General features: G+C 41.7%; 1 protein-coding gene across 2 annotated transcripts in view; it reads right to left on the minus strand.

Moving 5' to 3' along the window:
- LOC126174841 (protein pigeon) overlaps window positions 1–14,806 on the minus strand; it is a 483,403-nt gene that overhangs the window by 234,819 nt on the left and 233,778 nt on the right. For both annotated transcript variants that reach the window (XM_049921225.1, XM_049921224.1), the window contains exon 8: window positions 907–1,078. In XM_049921225.1, coding sequence (XP_049777182.1) covers window positions 907–1,078 — 172 coding nt within the window. The remainder of the gene's footprint in view (window positions 1–906; window positions 1,079–14,806) is intronic.

The raw sequence follows: 14,806 nt of genomic DNA on the forward strand, positions 1-14,806 counted from the left end.
CTGTTTCACTACATGTGCCATATGCATTCTTCTCCCAGACACCAGTTTCTCAGAACTGTGGAGGTGGGAACTGGTGTTACATGTCCTTGGTTCTTGCCAACCACTTGGACTTAATTCAGGTTAATTTCTTTGCTCTCGGCAATTATAGTCAGTAACTACTCCTTTCTTCATTCCCTTTCAGTTTTCTACATCTTTCATTTCCTGACCTGTCTATTTTTCCATTTGTCCCCAACTCTATCATATGCACTTACCTTTCTGCTCTTATTAACTTATGCACAATGTGTTGGCAGTAATCTCTGTCTTGTATATTACCCTAACTCCCACCTTTAAGCTCTTAGGTTTTAAAATCTCATCCAGTGCAGTTTCCAACAATCAGTCTTTCCTTTACATCCCGTATGGTAAGTCTTCCTTGACCCACCATTCTGGGTAATTTTTCTGAACTCTCCTCATTTTCTAAACCTCATCAGTTCATTTCCTTCACCACTCTTCCTTCCCCTTCAACCCTTCTCCCAGAAGAAGGAGTCACTGGCTCCGAAATCTTGAAAATGTAATTGCCTTTGTACATGTGTTTTCTGCCATCGATTGGTGAGTCAATTTTTTACCTATCTAATTACACTATACATAATATAGTTACAGTGACTTCACACACACTATATTATGATGACATACAGCATAAAATAAATTATGGATAAAGGTAGATGTTGGTGTAGGTGTGTGTGTGTGTGTGTGTGTGTGTGTGTGTGTGTGTGTGTGTGTGTGTGTGTACATGTACTCTTATAATTGATGCAAGGGCATTTAACTGACTCAGAAAGTTTTCAGACAGGTAGTATGCCTGAACTGATCTCTTTTGCTCCAATACATACTAACTGTATTTTTAGGAACTAAAGTATAAAATCATTTACATACCCCCATGTAACATAAAAGTAGGTTTCATACTGCGGGCCTGAGACCAAAGTATTCCAGGTACAACACAATGAATGACACTGCCATGATGTAGGAGTGTGACAGAATATGCAAAGTGAACAGTTGCCATTAATTCTTCTGAACTTCCAGTGTCCAGTACAGGTGCTTTCACAGGCTGGAAAGAATAAGATAGTTATTAAGTGGTACTGTTCATCCATTACACAGTTAGGAAAGATGCTCTTTGCCTCATAATGTAAATCTTCAGACCAACACAGTATACACAATGAGTTTTTAGAAAAGATGCTTACTTTGTTACAAATAAACTTATGTCACCATAAAAATACATTTTCACTACAACTGACAATACACTACTAGAAGTTAACACTCGTGTCACTGGTATCTGTCACCAGACACATGTGTAGGCACTTAACACACCATTGAGGAATGGAGAGAAAGCAAATCAAAAAAGAATATATATATATATACCTGTCCTTTTTTCCCCTTAAGGTAAGTCTTTCCGCTCCCGGGATTGGAATGACTCCTTACCCTCTCCCTTAAAACCCATATCCTTTTGTCTTTCCTTCTCCTTCCCTCTTTCCTGACGAGGCAACCGTTGGTTGCGAAAGCTAGATTTTGTGTGTATGTTTGTGTTTGTTTGTGTGTCTATCGACCTGCCAGTGCTTTTGTTTGGTAAGTCTCATCATCTTTCTTTTTAAATATATATATATACCTAAAAACAAAGATGATGTGACTTACCAATGAAAGTGCTGGCAGGTCGACAGACACACAAACGAACACAAACATACACACAAAATCCAAGCTTTCGCAACAAACTGTTGCCTCATCATCTTTGTTTTTAGGTATATTTTTCCTTTGTGGAATGTTTCCTTCTATTATAACCATATATATATATATATATATATATATATATATATATATATATATATATATATATATATATATGATGATAGGTTATAATAGAAGGAAACATTCCACGAAGGAAAAATATATTTAAAAACAAAGATGATGTGACTTACCAAATGAAAGTGCTGGCAGGTCGACAGACACACAAACAAACACAAACAACACACAAAATCCAAGCTTTCGCAACCAACGGTTGCCTCGTCAGGAAAGAGGGAAGGAGAAGGAAAGACAAAAGGATATGGGTTTTAAGGGAGAGGGTAAGGAGTCATTCCAATCCCGGGAGCGGAAAGACTTACCTTAGGGGGAAAAAAGGACAGGTATACACTCGCACACACACACATATCCATCCACACATACACAGACACAAGCAGACATTGTGTCTGTGTATGTGTGGATGGATATGTGTGTGTGTGCGAGTGTATACCTGTCCTTTTTTCCCCCTAAGGTAAGTCTTTCCGCTCCCGGGATTGGAATGACTCCTTACCCTCTCCCTTAAAACCCATATCCTTTTGTCTTTCCTTCTCCTTCCCTCTTTCCTGACGAGGCAACCGTTGGTTGCGAAAGCTTGGATTTTGTGTGTTGTTTGTGTTTGTTTGTGTGTCTGTCGACCTGCCAGCACTTTCATTTGGTAAGTCACATCATCTTTGTTTTTAAATATATATATATATATATATATATATATATATATATATATATATATATATATATATATAATTATCATTTTATTGATACCAAGACATACTGCAACAATTCAAATCTGTAACTTCAGCAATATTTTATTTTTTTTATTTTAATAACCATGATCATCTTCTGACATCTTACGGTGGATCACAGTTTTTCCAAACGTTACATCTTTAGCTACAAACATTCCTGCTGCTCCTTCATATCTAGCCATCCTCCATTCAGTCATTGGATCAGCCTTCTTTCACCTCTTGAAATCTAATAAACAGTGTTGTTGAACCATCTAACATCATTTCAACTAGCTACATGTTCCATTTTTATTAAAGACCTTTTACTGAATTCTATGTACTGATTTTACACGGTTGGTCTCATAATCTATATTACTATATAAAGACAAGTCATCAGTTGGTTAGTTGGTTTGGAGAGAGAGGGACCGAACTGCATGGTCATCAGTCCATTTTTCCATATTCAAACAGGTCATGATGTAAAACCAAACGAGTCTCAGAAGGAAGAGAGACAGAAATCTAACTGGGAAACACACTGAAAGAGAAAATGAAAGAAGCAAGACAAAAGGAGAAAACTCCAGGTAGATCAAGTTGTCAGTGTTGGACAACCTCGGTGAAAACCGCCCTGGGATGGAGCCAGAAGGCCCTGAGACTCAAGGATCCAACTCACCATACGTTCGAGCAGCTCACACAGAATGTTGGTAAGGCTACTAGGACAATAGCTATCTACATCAAGAGGGTTCTTACCAGGTTTCAGCATTGGACCAATGATACTTTCTTGCCACTGTGATGGGAATTCACCATCGCTCCAGATGTGGTTGAAGACAGCAAGGAGATGGTGCTGGTAATATGCTGACAGTTGTTTAATCATTTGGAAATGAATGCAGTCTAGTCCAGGAGATGTGTCAGGACAACCGGCAAGGGCACTGAGAAATTCCCACTCATTGAAGGAATCATTATGTAGCTCAGGTTGCCATGGAGCAGAAGATAGGTGTTGTCGTTCCACCTGCTGTTTTAGGAGATGAAAGGCAGTGTGGTAATTCTGAGATGCAGTGGTTTGAGCATAATTCTCAGCAAGATGCTCTGGGATTAGCAGGGGTCTGATATCCATAAAGGTATCTGAGCTTGGTCCAAAACTGGGAAGGAGAGGTTCATATTCCAATGGTGGAGACGTATTGTTCCCAACACTCATGCTTTCATCGTTTGACAAATAGAAGGACCTTGGCAGAGAGCTGCTTGAAGGCAGTGATGTGCCCCAGGGGCGGGTGGTACTTATGACATTTGAGGGACCACCTACGGTCTCTAATGGCCACAATGATTTCTGGCAATCACAGAGACACTTCTGCAGGGAGCAACTTGAGGAACAAAGGACTGCCAGTTCAGCTGCGGCAACAATGGTAGTAGTGATGGTCTGGATCACCTCACTGATGCTGCCATGCAACATAGATTCAGTAGTGGAAGCATCCCAGGCACCCTCACTAAGAGCCTATCTGGGCTAGCACCCAGATGAATGATGCTGGTGGAGGGACAGGAAGAGCGGCAAGTAGTCACTACCACACAAGTCATCATGAGCTCTCCAGTGATAGACAGTAGAAGGCCAGGACTGTAAATGGGGAGATCAATGGTCGAATATGTGCTATGTGCCACAATGAAATGGGTTGCAGCCTGTATTTCTGAGGCATAGGTCAAGCCGAGTTAGCAGATTATCAACATCTTTCCCACAGCCAGAAATCTTGTTTCTGCGCAACAAAGGGTTATGGGCATTAAAATCACCCAAAAGTAGAAAAGGTGGGGGGGGAGTTGGGAAATCAGCTCAACCAATACAGGGTGTGGTACTTCACCATCTGGAGGAAGGTAAATGTTGCAGATGGCAATTTCCTGCATTGTCCTCACCCTGACAGCCACAGTTTCTAAATGTGTTTGAAGGGGTACAAGTGCGCTATATACAGAAGTATGGACATAGATACAGACTCTACCTGACATCTTGTTACAGTCAGTATGATTTTTGTAATAAGTTGTTGTAACTCAGCCAGTTCCACTGGAGGATGACACTTTCTGTAGCCAGGGAAGGCATAAAGAGACCAAGGAGGCAGTTTGTGTGTGTGTGTGTGTGTGTGTGTGTGTGTGTGTGTGTGTGTGTGTGTGTGTGTGTGTGTGTGTAGGAGTGGGGTGGGGGGCAGCACTAAAATCTCCACCTTGTCCTCAGACACTATACTGCCCCCCTTCTTGCAATCGGTGTACTGTAGGTCTCTAGAAGAGCGTAGCATTCCAAAGGATTGGAAAAGGGCACAGGTGATTCCCGTTTTCAAGAAGGGACGTCGAACAGATGTGCAGAACTATAGACCTATATCTCTAACATCGATCAGTTGTAGAATTTTGGAACACGTATTCTGTTTGAGTATAATGACTTTTCTGGAGACTAGAAATCTAGTCTGTAGGAATCAGCATGGGTTTCGAAAAAGACGGTCGTGTGAAACCCAGCTCGCGCTATTCGTCCACGAGACTCAGAGGGCCATAGACATGGGTTCACAGGTAGATGCCGTGTTTCTTGACTTCCGCAAGGCGTTTGGTACAGTTCCCCACAGTCGTTTAATGAACAAAGTAAGAGCATATGGACTATCAGACCAATTGTGTGATTGGATTGAAGAGTTGTAGAATTTTGGAACACGTATTATGTTCGAGTATAATGATTTTTCTGGAGACTAGAAATCTACTCTGTAGGAATCCGCATGGGTTTCGAAAAAGACGGTCGTGTGAAACCTAGCTCACGCTATTCGTCCACAAGACTCAGAGGGCCATAGACACGGGTTCACAGGTAGATGCCGTGTTTCTTGACTTCCGCAAGGCGTTCGATACAGTTCCCCACAGTCGTTTAATGAACAAAGTAAGAGCATATGGACTATCAGACCAATTGTGTGATTAGATTGAAGAGTTCCTAGATAACAGAATGCAGCATGTCATTCTCAATGGAGAGAAGTCTTCCGAAGTAAGAGTGATTTCAGGTGTGCCGCAGGGGAGTGTCATAGGACCGTTGCTATTCACAATATACATAAATGACCTTGTGGATGACATCGGAAGTTCACTGAGGCTTTTTGCAGATGATGCTGTGGTGTATCGAGAGGTTGTAACAATCGAAAATTGTACTGAAATACAGGAGGATCTGCAGCGAATTGACGCATGGTGCAGGGAATGGCAATTGAATCTCAATGTAGACAAGTGTAATGTGCTGCGAATACATAGAAAGATAGATCCCTTATCCATTTAGCTACAAAATAGCAGGTCAGCAACTGGAAGCAGTTAATTCATAAATTATTTGGGAGTACGCATTAGGAGTGATTTAAAATGGAATGATTATATAAAGTTGATCGTCGGTAAAGCAGATGCCAGACTGTGATTCATTGGAAGCATCCTAAGGAAATGCAATCCGAAAACAAAGGAAGTAGGTTACAGTACGCTTGTTCGCCTACTGCTTGAATACTGCTCAGCAGTGTGGGATCCGTACCAGATAGGGTTGATACAAGAGATAGAGAAGATCCAATGGAGAGCAGCACGCTTCGTTACAGGATCATTTAGTAATCGTGAAAGCATTACGGAGATGATAGATAAGCTCCAGTGGAAGACTCTGCAGGAAAGACGCTCAGTAGCTCAGTACGGGCGTTTTTTAAAGTTTCGAGAACATATCTTCACTGAAGCGTCAAGCAGTATATTGCTCCCTCCTACGTATATCTCACGAAGAGACCATGAGGATAAAATCAGAGAGATTAGAGCCCACACAGAAGCATACTGACAATCCTTCTTTCCACGAACAATATGAGACTGGAATAGAAGGGAGAACCGATAGAGGTACTCAGGGTACCCTCCGCCACGCACCGTCAGGTGGCTTGCGGAGTATGGATGTAGATGTAGACGTAGATGGTGTTGGCGCCACTGGAGTTCCCTGTTTTTGAGGAGACGTCTTCTTTGTCTGCTTGTCCCCTTGCTTCTCTTTAGGAACTTGCTGGAAGGATTTGTCTGAAGTGCCTTCAGGTACTGAGGAAGACTGTGAAGCCCTTTGTCCAGCAGCTTGTGGCTCTTCAGCCACTGGTGAGTGTCTGCTTTTGCATTGGTGGAGACCTCAGAATGGAGAGTCCCATGGGACCCCTTCCATGGGAGAGGAGCTGGAGGAGGCTGTTGCTTCCCTGGCTGGGGGAGGGACCAATGTCCCCAGTGTTTTTTTTTGGGGGGGAGAGGGGGGGGGGGGTAGTACTCCCAAAGTAGGTGCTTTGAGAGCGATGGAAGAAGAGGTGCCCCCAACCACCTAGAGGGCAGATGTATTTGGGTGACCATGAGGGCCCACTGTACAAGGCAGAGAAGTGGGAACTACTGCCGTTAGTGAGGATGACATTGATGTATTTGCAGCATACGAAGATGTCAAGTGAATGGGGTGCAACCGTTCATATTTCCGTGTAGCCTCTTGGTAAGTCAGCCAGCCCAAGGACTTGTACTCCCTAATTTTCTGCTACTTTTCGAGTACTGTGCAGTCCAGCGAGCAGAGGAAGTGGTGCTCTCCACAAACGAAACAGGTGCGAGGAGGTGTACTCAGAGTATTCAGATGCAGTGGATGTCCACAGTCTCTACTTATGGTGCTGGAATTGCATCAGGAAAACGTGTCCAAATTTCTAGCACTTACAGCACTGTATAGGGGGAGGGATGTAAGGTTTTATGCCACATCAGTATACCATCACCTTGACCTTTTCAGGTAATGTATCAACTTCAAAGGCCAAGATGAAGGCACTAGTGGCAATCCTATTATCTCTTGGTACCCTATAGAGCTCCGGATGAAGTGAACATCCTGTCGTTCTAAATTGGTACATAGCTCATCATAAGACTACAAGAGAAGATTGTGATGGAAAATAATACCCTGGACCATGCTTAGGCTCTTATGGGGAGGGGGGGGGGGGGGGGGGGTTGCAGAAATGGGAATATCACCCAGCTTGTCACAGGTGGGCATTGTCTGGGACTAGGCTGGGGATGTTGTCTGAATCAAGACTGACCCATTTCTCATTTTGGACAGCGCACCTACTTCCCCAAACTTGTCCTCCTGGTTCTCAACAAAAAATAGAGGCTTTGTAGCCAGAAAGGAGTCCTCATCTGTTTTGCTGCAGACTATATATCTTGGAAAATAAGGCTTTCTCTTTTCCATAGTCCTCCATTCCTCCCATGGTGTAGCTAGGGAGGGGAACAATCGCTGGTCAGACCTGTCAGCATTATAGTCTACTGTGCCCTCCTTAGAGACTGCTGGCACCATTCGGTCACCAGCAAGAGATGACATGGTCCGCTTCATTGCAGGTCATCTGCCCTGATGCCGCCCATGCCAATTAGGGACTCGCCCCACAGGTGAAACGCAGCCACAGCAAAGGCCACCTGGCGCGATGGCCATTGCCTGGAGTCGTGATGCCCCACTAAAATGGGCATCTACTCTTTGGCATACATGGGGAGTTTGCAGCTCAGGTGTCAGCAGTGCAATGCCTGTGTTGTCAGGGGGCTATGACCAAGAGAGTACCTGACAATGATGGACTGCCTACCGTGCTGGATACTGGGTGTGGATAAATCCAATATTGTCATGGGGGCAACAGAGGACAGCAGCAATGGAAGTTGATGATGTACCCCTTAAGGTGACCTCACCCAAAGAGCTGGGCTGTGAGTGGAGTTCCAGAGCCATGACGATAAGAGATGCAGAAGGTATAATCGCACAGTGGATATAAGGTGCATCACATAAGGTGTCCTTCCCCAAATGGCCCACACTTCTGTAGAATTTTGAAAGTGGGAGGTCAAACCCTGAAAGGGGACCACAACGTATTAGGCTGAAATGCGGGAGACTCCTTTCCACTACCTCATCTGACAGGCAGGAATACCTTGGGCCTATTCTAACCCTCAAACATGCAGGGAGGGACAGGTCATTATTTAATGTTGTTGCCTAAAATCTCAAAAAGTATTTGACCAGTTTGCTTCACATTTTTACATCATGAAAAATATCAGAATGTTTTTGATTGATTTACATCAAATTTCTACATGATACTCATTCACTGTAATTGGATAGATAAAAAAAACTACTCACCAAGTGGCAGCAGAAGAACATGCATGTGAACCTATTAAAGTTTACAAGATTTCGGAGCCAGTCGCTCCTTCTTCTGGCAGGAAATTTGAAGAGGAAGGAAGAGGGATGAAAGAAAAGGACTGGTGAGGTTTAGAAAAAGGGGCCGAGTTCAGAAAAGTCACCAAGAATACTGGGTCAGTGGAGATTTACTGGATCAATGTCTCCCCTGGCCCAGGTTTCTGGGTGACTTTTCAAATTTTCCCCTTTTCCTAAACCTCACCAGCCCTTTCCATTCATCCCTCCTCCTTCTTCTTTAACACTTCTGCCAGCAGAAGGAGCCACTAGCTCCAAAGGCTTGCAAACTTTAATAACTTATACATGTGTTCTCCTGCAACTGCTTGGTGAGTAATTTATCCATTTATACTATATTTTCAAAAATTGATTATTTTCACTAATGAACAATCAGAAGGTCATAGGCTGCACATTTACACACACACACACACACACACACACACACACAGAGAGAGAGAGAGAGAGAGAGAGAGAGAGAGGGGGAGAGGGAGAGGGAGAGGGAGAGAGAGAGAGAGAGAGGGAGAGAGAAGGAGAGGGAGAGGGAGGGAGAGAGAGAGACAAAGAAACTGGTACACCTGCCTAATATCATGTAGGGCCCCCACGAACACGTAGAAGTGCCACAACACAAAACACAATTTCGCGTGGACTTGACTAATATCTGAAGTAGTACTGAAAGGAATTGACACCACGAATCCTGCAGGGCTGTCCATAAATCCGTAAGAGTATGAGGGGATGGAGATCTCTACTGAACAGCACACTACAAGGCATCCCAGATATGTTCAATAATGTTCACTCTGGGGAGTTTGGTGGCCAGCAGAAGTGTTTAAATGCAGAAAAGTGTTCATGGGGCCACTCTGTAACAATTCTGGGCACGTGGGGTGTCACACTGTCCTATTGGAATTGCCCAAGTCCGTCGGAATACACAATGGATCTATCTAGATGTGTCAGTGGTCCCATATCACTCCAACTGCAGATGCCCCATACCATTACGGAGCCTCCATCAGCTTGAACAGTCCCCTGCTGACATGCAGGGTCCATGGATTCATGAGGTTGTCTCCATACCCGTACATGTCCATCTGCTCGATAAAATTTGAAATGAGACTTGTCTGACCAGGCAACATGTTTCCAGTAATCAATAGTCCAATATCTGTGTTGATGGTCCCAGGCAAGGTGTAAAGATTTGTGTCGTGCAGTCATAAAGGGTACAAGAGTGGGTCTTCGGCTCCGAAAGCCCATATCAATGATGTTTTGTTGAAAGGCTTGCACGCTGACATTTGTTGATGGCCCAGCACTGAAATCGGCAGCATTTTGTGGAAGGGTTGTACCTATGTCATGCTGAACGATTCTCCTCAGTCATTGTTGGTCCCTTGCAGGATCTTTTGTGGTGTCAGAGATCTGATGTTTTTCTGGATTCCTGATATTCATGGTACACTCGTGAAATGGTCATATGGGAAAATCCCCACTTCATCACTACCTCATAGGTGCTGTGTCCCATTGCTCATGTGCTGACTCTAACACCATGTTCAAACTCATGTAAATCTTGATAACCTGCCATTGTAGCAGCAGAAATGAAGAAACCAATCTAACAACTGCACCAGACACTTGTTGTCTTGTATAGGTGTTGTCGACTGTAGCACCGTATTCTGCCTGTTACGTACCTCTCCTCTGTATTTGAATACACATGCCTACACCAGTTTCTTTGGTGCTTTGGTGTATACATAATAAATAAAGAGGGATCATTGCACCAAAAATCTCTAAAAGTTCTTTACCAATTTACTTCAGGTTTTTACGTGATACTCTAATGAACATTCAGAAGAGCACAGGCTAGATATTTTATACATAAAGGGTAAACATTGTTACCAATAATCTCTAAAATCCTTGACTGATTTACTTCATGTTTTTCCATGAGCCACTAATAAACATTCAGACAGAAATAGGCTATGCACTTTCTTATACGACAGTGTACTGGTTTCCAGTCAAAACTGAATGCAGGAAAGAAATAGTGTGCTGTGTGGCAAAAAATGTGGTTTCATTTTCTTTCTCGCAGTCAGTTCCAACTACGATAACACAGCATGTAAACCATTACACAAATTGTTTTTGCCATTTATACTTTTTCCCTTTATGTATAATTTGAAACAAAAACTGTATACACAACAATATGATGATTTGTTTTCTTCCTTAGCATCGATTTTACGAAAGACAAGAAAGTTGTTTCTATGGCTTATTGGCTTATGGCTGGAGTACTACTGCAGAATCTCAATCATCCAATACTTATTTAATTCTACCCACTTGCAGACTAAGAAATATGGTTTTTGAGGCTACTATCCTCACAGACCCAGTAGCTGGAGATGTCTCTCTCACACCCTCTATATGAATGATCCCAAATCAATTCATCTATTCATTTTAAGCAACTTCAGTTGCCAATCGAGGTTTCATTTGTAATGAGAATAAACAAGGCTCAAGGTCAGAGAAAGGGATAAGAGTACAGGGTGGGGGTTAGGCTGCAGTGGAGAGAGAAAATAGACGTAACGTGGGGTGAGGAGGAGACTGACAGAGAGAGGGGGGGGGGGGGGAGGACAAGGTGATGCACAGAGAGAGACCAAGAGGAGATGAACAAAGACAGGGGGGAGAAGGAAATGGGCAGAGAGAGGGGGCAAAGTAGTTTATAATGTACATCCAATATGTTCACTAGTTACTAATACGAATGGAAGGAGCATTAGTCTGGTAATTTTAATTAGGGCAGTTTAGAAACTTTCATATACTGCCTCATATAAATACTGAAATTCTCTAAAAAAAAAAGGGGGGGTAGGGGTGGATGGCTGTTAATGTTATGAAAGTTTAAGACAAAGAAAGTATTGGCATGTGAGGATCTAGGGGGCAAGTTCCCGTCTCTCTAGTTCAGGGTCTCATATATTTGGTGTGAATGGACAATGATATATTGACAGCAGAGAGTATGGATATTACAAGTTTACTGACTCCAGCACATGTCCACCAGCCAGATGACAGCCATCTGGTGAACTACAAAAATGGCAATATAACAGGTTGTACAACAGATAGAAGCAACTTCCTTCCAGGTAGTCACCTCAAGCAGGTCAGCATCAACTACTCTGAGTCACTGTATCACCACCATTGGATGAAGTCTAAGTACTGAAACATTATAAGTAGCTGGTTTGACTGTCGCAAGATGGACTGAATCTGACAGGTTGGCTGTGGGTCAAGATAAAAGTTTGTTGGGGCGGCCAGCTGTCAGTCTGTGGTCGGTGAGCAAAGTGCAAATATAGGTGACTAGCATGTCACAAGGCCCAAAGGTCATCTGGGTTTTCCCAGGCAGAAAGAGGGGTGTGGTCCAGTGGCATGGTCCTGGGATGACCGAAGATGGAGGGACTTGTAACTTGGAATATTGTCACTAATATAATTGCAATGAAAATATGTAAAATTTGTTACATGCATGCTAGAGTAAATGAATGATAGTTTTGGAACCACAGCAGTGCAATGAGCTCATTGAGCACAAATCCATGTCTGAAGCTTTAATAGTTTTAACATTATTACCATTATGATTTATGGTAGATTCTAACAACTGAACCCCATCACAGAAGTCAGACTTGTGATACACCAGATGAAAGGGAATAATCCTGCAATATAATGAACAGATTATTTTTCTAATAAACAAATATAAAAAAGGTTATAAACAATTTAGTTCATTTATGTAAATAGTGCCATAATTATGGAATCCTCCACAAAGACACAAATGATCTTATCAGAATGAGTTTCCTACTTTATATTCCAATAACTTTTGATGTGTATTTAATTAAAGATTTGATTTATAAACTAGGTCAAGTAAGCGTTTTGACTTGAGTGACAATATGGCAATTTATATGTTTGAGATTTTGTTTAAAATTGTTGGAAAAATGCATAAGTGAGTTTATTAAGGAGTTGTAAAATTACTGCAAAATTTTTTGTGTGTTTTATCATCAGTATTTACATGAAATTACTGTGAAAACTAGAAATGGTGATCAGGATGAAAGTATCTGCACTAAACCTTGGTTGTGGTCATGTGACCGAACCTTTAAATAAGTGTGCATGGCAGAGATCTTCGCCTTTTGTCTGTCATCTTGTGTACAGAACTTGGCTGAGGTATTCTCATCTTCATTTCATCTGGAGTTAGTAAAGTTATGGATGGTTTGTATGCCACAGATGATTTTCATGTAGCAGGACTTGTACTTTATTACTTAGTGCATGCTGCCAGGTGTAAATGCTATGTGTTGCTTATACTAAGTCCATATTTTACACTGCTGAGAGATACTCAACTGTTACCAAATTCAATGAGTAATGTATGTGGCCACCATTTGCATATGCAGCACTTCAATGAAAAGTAAAAGGAATTTAGATTAAAGTTAAAATGGTGTACAGCCAACACCTATTGATTGTAGTGAGCCATACTCAAAGTTAATGGCCATTAATGGCACACACTCTGGTGAAACTTACTACTGCATCTTAACTGTTTGCATCATATGGGATACACAAAATGTGGAGCAGGAAGAAAAACCCTGAGAGTAATGTTGTAGTATGATGTCACTCTGATATATGGGACTCTGCTGAATTCATTATCCCACACTGCTATACTGCCAAAGGACTTTAACTCAGTCAGTAGTGACTGACTACAAGTAATAGACCTTGAAACATTTCTTCTATATATATTTTTATGTCATATAGAACACACAGAATTTACATCAGTATAAAGTCTTACTTATTGCACCCTGTGTTAGACACTTAACTTCTGGAATTTCAATTGTTAGTTCCTTCTACTTCATTTATTTTGTTATAGACTAATTTTTTCTAAACACAAGGATCCTGCAATTCAAGGTATATTAATAATTTGATAGCCAGTGAATAATGTAACAGTAAAAATGTTGATTTATTATAATCTTTAGCTATAATAGTAGATTTGTTTTCCATGACAGTATGTACCCTAAGCAGTCACATTGATACATACACATATTCTTTGATGATTTGTTGTTGTAGGTTTCAAAAAAAGGAAACTAGTGCAGGATGACAGGATCCAAGTGGCCCTTGTGATGTAACAGTCAATCAAATCCCTTGAGTCAAGTTGCTGAGCATGCTCTGCAACTGGGTACTGTACGACCCCAAGGCAGACAGTTCCTCTGTGTCCATTCATGTGCTCAACCAATTTAGTGGTGATTATCTTTACATGTTCCAATTTTTCCTACTTTTTAAGTATTTATATAAGGAAGGAGCTGGAATTTGGTCTCCTGTGGGTATATTCTGGGCTCACATTTTGTCTACTTTTAATTTTCGTTTTTTCATTAAATGTCACACAAGTGTTGCTGCCAGATACTGCCACGATTTGTTTCTTTTTTTTTTTTTTTACTCACAAGACACAGTACATGAAGAATTGTAGGTTATATGCAATAGTTTCATAACCTGAGAGACCAAGAAGTTCATCAGCATTCAATGCAGACTCACCTCCTGCATGAGAGGGCAACATATGTTCTAGACAACCCATACACAAAAAATGGTCTACCAAATACAAAGAGTCTAGTCCCGTTTTCTCCTCATTAAAAATGTGTGTACATCAATATGCCTGCATATATTGCTTGTGTTTTGCTTGTATTAGGATGATAAATCTTGCAAAATAGTAAAATTATTGTTGGATGAATTAATTGTTGCTGCCAATACTAGTTTAGCCACATTTTAAAGAACAGTTTTCTATGAAGGAGCACACCCCTCACTAGCATTTCCAGTTCAGTATATTATGATCAACATGGATAGCATATAAGAACAATAAACCATGTGCCCAGTAGTGCTGATTCCATTCCAAGAAGTGAGACTAGAAGTTCGTCCTCCATATGTCACCTTCATGGCATATTATGAAGTGCAAATATGGATTCTCATAGCGTGTTAATACCCATGAAGTCTTGGGTTTCTTGAAGTGTTAATTTGGAGTGTGTCCATAACATTTCACTATGCATGGTCTCTGCTTCAATTTTCATGTGAAGTGTCCAAGCCTTTCAGTCCTCCTCCTTATATAGTTATCAGTGGTGACAGACATTTAAATCCATGCAACAGTTGCTCCATGACCATTTAATTGCCACCTGGCCCATGTTTACATGACTGGCAAGCTCAC

The sequence above is a fragment of the Schistocerca cancellata genome, chromosome 3, assembly GCF_023864275.1.
Source record: "Schistocerca cancellata isolate TAMUIC-IGC-003103 chromosome 3, iqSchCanc2.1, whole genome shotgun sequence".
NCBI classification, from domain to species: domain Eukaryota; kingdom Metazoa; phylum Arthropoda; class Insecta; order Orthoptera; family Acrididae; genus Schistocerca; species Schistocerca cancellata.